Source organism: Ixodes scapularis, unplaced genomic scaffold, assembly GCF_016920785.2.
Source record: "Ixodes scapularis isolate PalLabHiFi unplaced genomic scaffold, ASM1692078v2 PGA_scaffold4__175_contigs__length_147842914, whole genome shotgun sequence".
Taxonomy (NCBI): Eukaryota; Metazoa; Arthropoda; class Arachnida; order Ixodida; family Ixodidae; genus Ixodes; species Ixodes scapularis.
In genome coordinates, this window is record NW_024609879.1 from 105,011,576 (window position 1) to 105,020,797 (window position 9,222).

At 43.0% G+C, this 9,222-nt stretch overlaps 1 protein-coding gene across 1 annotated transcript in view; it reads right to left on the reverse strand.

Moving 5' to 3' along the window:
* Positions 1-7,502, reverse strand: part of LOC8053538 — a 42,535-nt gene extending 35,033 nt beyond the window's left edge. The window contains exon 1 of the mRNA XM_040216085.3: positions 7,444-7,502. Coding sequence (XP_040072019.1) covers positions 7,444-7,483 — 40 coding nt within the window. The 5' untranslated portion in view covers positions 7,484-7,502. The remainder of the gene's footprint in view (positions 1-7,443) is intronic.
* Positions 7,503-9,222: the final 1,720 nt, after the last annotated feature.

Genomic DNA, 9,222 nt, shown 5'->3' on the forward strand with positions numbered 1-9,222 from the left:
CTAAAAATATAGCTGGGACCAGAACCAAATGAAAAAAAAATTGACCGACACCACCTTCTTGGGACTTGGCTAACTTCTGAAGACGCACATAAGGCCACGAAATCAATAATTTATTTTCTCTCTCATACTCTATTATTCAAACTGCTATAGCAGTTTGTTGTATAAAATGTAAATATGTATTCTTTTAGAGCATTCTTTTAGCTCTCCATTTTCTCTTGTATGCCCACTCCTTTGCAAAGTAGCAAATCAGCTTTTAGCAGGTTGACCTCTTCGTGATTGTAAATAAACAACTATCTCTCTCTCAAATTAAGGGAAGAGCAGGCCAGCGTCTGCGGTGTTCCATGGGCGCAGCCATGTTTGCTAATGCTGAGTCTGACGGCCATGACAGTAGGGGGTGCTGCACTTTTTGCAAGACTGTTTCTTTTAGAACCCCTCGCACATATCGTAGCGCAAGAACATAAGAAATGCATCGTCAAAAAGCTCAAAGACAACACCGATGCCAAGAGAGCTGTAAAAAACAAAAAAAATCTTGTTTTATGCGCAACCCCTCTCTCCACAAGAGCCTGCGTTTGAGATTATGTTTCCCATTTCTATTGCTTGGGGCCAGAACTTCAAACACTGGTCTATAAAAACTACCGCTGTAAAAAAAAGAAATACAGTAGAGAGTGTCAAAAAGCCGTCTTCGGTTTGGTTTGGCCGTTTACGCCCATCAGTGGTATGAGTCATCCGGTAATTTTCCGATGGAAAAGCGCTGATTGTCAAGGGTTAGTACAAGCAACAGGTAATTTCGAGATTCACTACCTCTCGTGACAAAAATACACATTCGGTAAAAGTAAAGGCGAGCTTACTCCAAAGTGACGCACCTGAAATTATCAGGTGATTCTGGCGTTACTTACAATCTGTACACGAGAGTGCCAGAATAGAATGAAATAAATGTCTATAAAACAAGTCTTATTGTGTCGGAAACAAGAATTGTCAAGGATGCGATTTTATGGCGGAAATGAGGCGGCTTCCGTGGCATTGAAACTCGTAGTTTCTTAGTCACTTACTCGACCCAGTGATGAAGAAAAAAAACAAAAAAACAAATTGACCTTGTCCCGTTTGTAATGGTGTGTACGTAGGCATGACCTTACAGAGGTACTGCCGTCGGAAACACGTAGCTGCGCGATGACGTACGTTTTATTGTATTTGTTCTTAGGTTAAAAGCGTGGACAATTTGACGCTCAGTCGGTCATTTTTATATTGTGAGCCTCTAGATCGGTAGATGCATGCGGTTTAACCCTGGAAATTGGGTGGCGGCTTGCACCACCTGGTCAGTGCCCTCCGCCACGAACTTATTCGCAACATAAAGAACAACAACAACATTAACGAGCAATGAAAATACTCACTACTTTTGTTTGAGCGTTTCATTTGAGATATGAACCGGGGTTTATTTGGGTTGGATTTTGAGAAAACGTTCAAAATGTAGAAATATCAAGTTTGGAAAGCTTGAACATGATTGTAAACCTGAGACTGGGGCAGAAAGAGAAAACAAAAGAAGGTAGTAAAAGAGGAGGCAACGGTTGCCTCCTCTTTTACTACCTTCTGTTGTGTTCTCTTTCTGCCCCAGTCTCAGGTTTACAATCATGTTCAACCTACACCAGCTCGCCTGCACTCTGACTATTTTTTTTGGAAAGCTTGTTGTTTTGTTACTATACTTTCGGTGTCTTTTTTTAAATGTTGTATTAGTGACCACTTAATATGGTAATTGTACGACATATCGTCTTTGCAATAAGTCTCTCACTTCTGAGACGAACACGAACAACATTTTTGCAGTATCACATGCACAAAAATCTGTTAATTTCAAATCAACAACATTCAAATGCAAAAAAAAAAAAAACAATGTTGCCAACAAGGTGTGTTTGAAAATGTCTGCGAACAATGTTTAGTTTTTGTCGCTCTAGTATGGAGGGTATTCATTCGTGGGCCATAGCTGAGTGATTTGCTGCTCAGCGCCTGCTGTCGGCGAGCTTCTACTGTGCTTTTGCAACGTGCAATCCTCATCATTAAGATCGCCGGTCTTGGAAACTTTTAAGTGTAAGTTCGTTCTGAGCATGCCGAGTCAACAGTGCACCCAAATATGACGCCCAGCGAATACCCCCTCTAGTTGAGCCACTAACTATAGAGAGGTGAACATAGGAGAGGTTGTCGTAAGCAGTCGCCAGAAGACATTTTGGCGTATACACTCTAGTAAATAAATATGGTTGCGCGCCTTCTTCCCCAGAAGAGACGTAATCTTTGTGCATTTTGGGATTAAAGCATCAGCTGTAAAGCTGATGCTCCCCAATAATTTATTTGCACAAAAAGAGGGAAATCGCGTCTATGTCGTGTTCGTGCAAAACAGTGCTGCGCCCTGTACCAAGTTTGGTGTACACTCTAAAAAACGTTTGTGCGTGTACTTTCACGCACAACCCTCGGAGAGCCAATCACCGCAACTTACGGAGGCAGCTCAGCCAATGACGATGCAGAAACATATGTTTAGCCCAAAAAACGGAGTCTGAGTTGTGACATTAAGCAATGCAAAACGTCACACTTGCATTGCTTAATGTCACAACTCAGACTGCGTTTTTTGGTCTAAACATATGTTTCAGCATTGTCATTCGCTGAGCTGGCTCCGTAAGTTACGGTGATTGGTTCTCCGAGTGTTGTGCGGGAAAGAAGGCGCACGGGCTTTTTTTTTTAGAGTGTACCTAAGCGCCTGTTTTAAGGCCTGTTCACACTTGCACCATGGTGCAACCTCAGCGCATTCTGTGAGCATACTGGATATACGAGGGGTGATCAGTAAGTTCAGTCTTCTGGGCTGCATCTTTTTCATTGAGCGATGGAATCAAAAGGTGTCACATTCAAAATACAGCTTGGAGCCTCTTCTTTCCCAGCAACACATCACTTTTAGATATATTCTTCACCATCGGCGACGCATTTCCGCCACTGGTGCATTATAGTCTCTGCATGCCGTCTTAGAAGAATAAGGGAGGCGGTTGACGGCACCAACGACGCTCTGCAGGGGCTGCTGTTTCGACATTGTTTGCCTCACTCACCCCATACAGCCCAGACTTCTCGTCATCAGACTTCTGGCTGTTTACCAATATAAAGGAACATCTGACGGCATACACACTTGAGGTTCGACGACAAAGTGGTCACCAATGCAGTGCACCGCTGACGCCAACTACAGGCCCTCATTATTTTACCGGCTTGCGGAAGTGTATCGCCACTGGTGGGGACTTAATCAAAAAGTGTCGTGCTCACGGGAAATAGTAGACTCCAAACTTTTCATTTGAATACAGCATCTTTTATTTCCTTCAGTAAACCAGAAAGTTCCACTAGGAGGTAAAACTTACTGACCTTACTGATGCAGCGCTGTACCTAGTGTTGATTTGGCGCTGCGATGCCTGTGTGAACCAGCCTTTAAGCATTGGACACGGCAGTACACAATCATTGCGCGGAAACCGGACTGTGGCGGTTCACCGAGCTCGCAGAAGACATTTACCGTTTCCGTCTTCCGGCGTCCTTCTGTCTCAGGCCGTGCGCTTGGCTACACTATAGAACATACGCGGCTTTTGCTCGCCCGACATTGTCCTTTCCGGAAAAGGGCGAAAGTAAAATGATACGGTATACATACGCACAGATACACGCAGGCACTCTTTCGGTAAAGTAGGGATTGTGTGTACTCCGTTTCACCTTTATGGTGGACTGCAGCGGGGGCGGTACAAGCGATCCAAGCCAATCCAGCGCAGCGAACCTATCACGTGATTGCGCGCCCAGCGCGTCGCTGCGTTCTTTCTTAGGGTCACGTGATACCCACAGGAGTATTTGGATTGGCTCAGACGGCTCGTAGCGTCCGTTGCTGTTCATCGTAATGGGAAACGGAGTGTATGCAGCTGCCTGTGACGGAAAGCAAATGTCGCGACTTGAAGAGAACCGAGGAACAAAAAGAAATAAAAGAAGGTAATACTGGAACGATTGACACGAAGAATTTCGAAAAAAAAAAGCGAAAAGAGAAACGCGCAAGAGAAAACGACGTCTTTAAGAGTCGGGTTTCTCGGGATTGAAGAGAAGGAGGAAGAAAAGGGGGGGGGGGGGGGGGGGTCGTAATGGAAGTGCCATGCAACGCCATTGTCCGCGCGAGATGGTTGAGTTGCGGCGAGCTGTGACGTAACGAGTGTCGAGGAATGTTGTATTGGTATATACATGTATTCAAGTTGCAAGTTTCTCCAGTCGCCGTTGTTTACCAAATTCTATAGCGTTGCTGGGATGCTCTTGGCCAAGGAGCGTTTATGGTCGGACTGTGTGAAAGTTGGTTGTTTCGCCGCCCCTCTCACTTATATATGCATACACAAGCTCATGTTTATGACGTCACGTGGAGGTGGTGGCGCTGACTGTCAAACGGAGCATGCGCCGAAGGTCTAACCTACGAAAAACGAGTCTCTGCCATTGATGATTGACATAATCATCAATAACGAACCAAGAGTTGAGTGCATCACGGGCTACAGTGTAGCGGCTGAATTAACGGTTTAGCTAAGCCCTATACGTAAACAGTGGTCATCATCAAGGATTTGTGTGGCACTGTCACGCAGTGGTCTTTTACAGTTCAAGAAACGCAAAGTTTGGATATAATGGGGAGAGTAAGTTCGTCTGCTTGTTTTGCAGGAGTTGCGATGACGTCAGCAGACGAACTTGCGCTCTGCATTATGTCCAAAATTCTTGCCTCGTTTTTCAGCATAGTTATACTATCGGCTAATATAATAATATAATAGTATAATACTGCTATTTCATTGACTAAGGAGCGAGAAGATGATCGGGACTCGCCGCATTCTGCGTTCCTTACGTTGTCAGCCGATCTGAATCCCGCTAAACAAGATGAAACCATACGAAGGACCTTGGAACATCGTCTACCGCATGTTTTTAGTCTTGAATATTAATTGTTACGGTGCATAACGAAGCAATAAAACGAGTCATATTTGTTATTATGAGGTTTTTAGCCAAGTCTCAAGGGCACTACCGCGTCGGTTACGCAGATCGGAGCAATTTCAGCACCCGTCTTCGAGAAAATAAATAAATGCACTATCATTATAACAAATGCACCATTTTTGTCATACAAACAATGCGTCGAAGTATCTTTAGAGTACTCTACGATGTTCTTTCAATGCTTGATGTATTGAATCAGATTTTAGTGTGCTCTCATAATGGTGCGCCGCTCGCCAATGTGAACTCTGCTGCTGCGGCCAACCGGTCCCATTGGAGTCACCGACACCTTAAGAATTATTCGTTATTATTGATTTGCAGAATATGAGATGGCGGAACGAGCCAGTAAGAAGGAACAAATCACGACGCAAGAAGTGTGAACCCAATAAGCCCCACCCTGAGTTTCTTTATGGTGTCTGTTACTATATAAGCTTCGAAGTATATATCTTATTATGATATTTTCCGACTCAAAATGTGCTTTAACTATATACATCTCGGCGCATGCTCTTTGGTTTTATAAGTGAAAAATGAGGCTATACTATTTCTGCCTTGCTTCTCCTTGACAAGGCGTATATTCTGGGAAAATATAAAACTACATGCTTATCTTAATCAGGAGTTACGCATGTTAAGGTTTCGAATGGCCACGCCTCTGTTAGATTAGTGCTCCTGTCGAGGATAAAGAGTCAGATCTATGCTAATTTAGTGCCCACTTTCCCAGAACAAGAGCGGAAATCAGTACCAAAATTACGGTTCTTCTTGCCGTTCTAAATGCTGGGAAGAAAACGTATGTCTGTGCAATGTGTAGACTAAATCAGCGGAAACGTCCGTCAAACTCGTCTGCCAGATAATTGGGCCTGCGCTATCATACAAGCTTGGAAAGCTTTATGGATAGCCATCGTGGAATTTGATTAAGCTTGAGGATTAATGGGGAACTTGTTGAAAGAAAAGAGTGTATCTATGAATTTTTTTATAACCTTTTCGTGCAACAAGAACAAAAAAAGCATCATAAAAAAATGTGCTACATCTTTTAGTAGTAGTGCTTAAAGCAACGATATATTTAGTGTTTCAAAACTGTGTGTGTGTGAACTAAACAAGATTTTGAAATAGTAAGAAACGTGCCTAATGACTTTGTCAGTCTCGTAATACTTATGTTTACATAGAAAGACCAGCAGACGACCATATTAAAAGGACACTTCCGCTGGCCCATCCAGTATCCAGAAAACCTGGTTATTATCAATTGTTTATTTCTGGCGTACTTTGGTAGTGAGGATCTCAGTCAATGAACTAAAAATCTTCACTAGCTAAATACCCCCCCCCCCCCACACACACACACACACACTCATATCTCAGTCTATGGACTGAGATAGCTGCATGTGGGATAGTGTTGCAAACTTAAGTACGGAAAAATAATGAAAATATTCAATCATTCGTACTAAATGTAAGTTCATGTGCTTACAAAATGTTCAGCTTGAAATAGATTTGTGGTTTCCTACTTTTTTTAGTTCAGTAGAGTGGTTCACATTCTCGGTGTTTAGGGTTTTGCGTAGACTCTATGTTTTGAGACTACTTCACTATTTCATTCAACAATATAATAAAAATAACATCTAACATCACTCTGATTTACGAGTTGTTTCATTTTTATTAATATAACTATTAAGCTCCTTCGAGGTCAGTTGTTGATTAAAAAGTTAGCGAGGAGTACTGCAATTCATCTTAGACATCTGCCATTGCTGCAGCCTTAGAATACGACTGGAACGACCTAAGACCATCTAACATCACTCTGATTTACGAGTTGTTTCATTTTTATTAATAGAACTATTAAGCTCCTTCGAGGTCAGTTGTTGATTAAAAAGTTAGCAAGGAGTACTGCAATTTATCTTAGACATCTGCCATTGCTGCAGCCTTAGAATACGACTGGAACGACCTAAGACCATCTAACATCACTCTGATTTACGAGTTGTTTCATTTTTATTAATAGAACTATTAAGCTCCTTCGAGGTCAGTTGTTGATTAAAAAGTTAGCAAGGAGTACTGCAATTCATCTTAGACATCTGCCATTGCTGCAGCCTTAGAATACGACTTGAACGACCTAAGATATGGCGTACCCAATTCAAACTTGTCAAGAATCGAATATTTAGCTCCAAGCTCTTGGATTTCACGGACCACTTCTTCACCTCAAAGCATTAGAAATGTTCCCGCATTTTGTTCAAAATGTAGTAATCCTTTGAGTCCGATTAAAAAATTAAAATATCACGGGCGTCCAGTAAAGTTCTCTCGATATTTCTCGGATACAGTTCACTGACACAAGATCACTTTTTCAATTTTATTGATTCCTGAGAATGTGCTAACTACAAAACCATAAGCATGTTAAATTTGGCAACTTTTTCTTTAAATTAAAAAAAAAGTAATAAGGACAAACAGAATCATAAAGAAACAACTTACTCCAGAAGGAACTGATCAGCCAGAGCACTTTGAAATCCATCTTGTTCGTCGGCTCACAAATCCAGACAACTGCGGCAGCCGCCAGAGACGGCGCTCCCACGTTCCAGAGGCACAATAAAAACAACAAGAAAAACAAAGTAACACCCTGTTCAAAACCGTTTCGCCAACTTTACGCAAAAACTTCGCAGGGACTGCGCCGACCCGTTCGTTTCCGCGCAACGGCTTCGAATGCAAGCAAGGATCACCCGGGGGGCATGGTTGCTCTCGGCGAATGCACCCCTCCTCTCCACCCTTCACATCTTTCTATCTCTTTAGCTCCTTCTTTCTTTCGTCGTGCATTCTCCTTGAAGTCACGTGACGTCATTTACCTGCCCGCCTCCTACTCGCCAGATTCACCTCTCACCCGCACACGGATTGCAGGGGACGCCACAAGCTAGGGTAGCCAATCAGAAGCTGAGGGGGTGTCACGCGCCGTTCCGGTTGGGCACAGCCACATGCGGAACGCGGTCACGGGATACGATCTCGGCCCTTGATTGGCTGGAATGGCTCGTAGCGTTAGCTGCGGTCCGTTTCAGTCCAAGAGTGCAGCTGATTTCTGTCGTTTTCATACTACGTTCGCGACCCCACTTCCAAATAGGTTTTTCTTAAGCATTAGTTCCGTTGTTTCTTTTCTTTTTTTTTTTCTGTTTTAGTTTCGATTTTTTTTTTCATGATCTTTATTCTTTGTTGTTACCGCCACCGTGATGCCGTCAGTGCCGCCTGTGGCATGTGGGATAATCAAGCGGAGGCTATTTGTGTGAGCGTGTGTGGGCTCGCTTACTGCTGTGAGCACGGGATATAGTGACTGCGCCGTTTGTCTTTTTTCTTTTTTTTGCGGTGATTGCTCAGTCGCTAGTCACATAATCACTTTGCGACACCACCTACCCGAAAGAGGTGGTAGATTGAAAAACAAGGATAAAAGACGTGGTCGTTGATGTAGGCTTGTTCTCAGCTATCAGCCTAGTAAAACGTTTATGACCATGGTATGTTTTGTGACGCGGGGTCTTTGTCGGCCTTGCTCTTTCGTTCGGAGATAGAATTTGTCCCGTTATTCCAGTTCCTCGGGTACGACACAACGAGATGAATGAATCATGGCCACATATATTTGCAACGTCCTCAACAAGTGGGCGCAGTTTGCGGGTTCTTATAGCTCGGGTTAGCGATAGTTCTTTTACTATTTGTGACTACGTGTCACTTCGTTAGACTGCATCACGCGTACACCTATTTACAGGGTGAAAAAAACACTCAATAATTTAAAATGTGCGCAAGGTCAAAAAGGCCAGATCGGGTGAGTGACCTCAGCAAAGCGGAGAGGCTAGAAAAAGTAGGGTAAACTGTCAATGCCATCAAGTTCTTAATCGGAGAGAAGATTCTGAGCAGGGAATTTTGGTAAGCATACCCTTGTTCGCCTTAATTCGTTGTGTCGTGTTCTCTGGGAAAGCGAAAACTGTTTTTCTTCTTTTAAGGCATTGTATAATTACTTAAGCGATATTTATAAAATTCGACATTTATTTCTGGAGCAAAGACGTTAATATGTTTGTTTTTGTACAAACATGATGCGAGTAATATATTTCGATACGGTCTTTGGATTCCGGCTCTTGACACAATACGGCATTAAATTTGCAATATTTTTGATAGCACTTTGCGCTTCCAGTTTCTGGTGCTGCCAGAGGACTTATCGTTGTAGTCGGCCGCCTTTGTCCATTTACACCAAAACAACCTCCTGTGCCGTATAAAAAC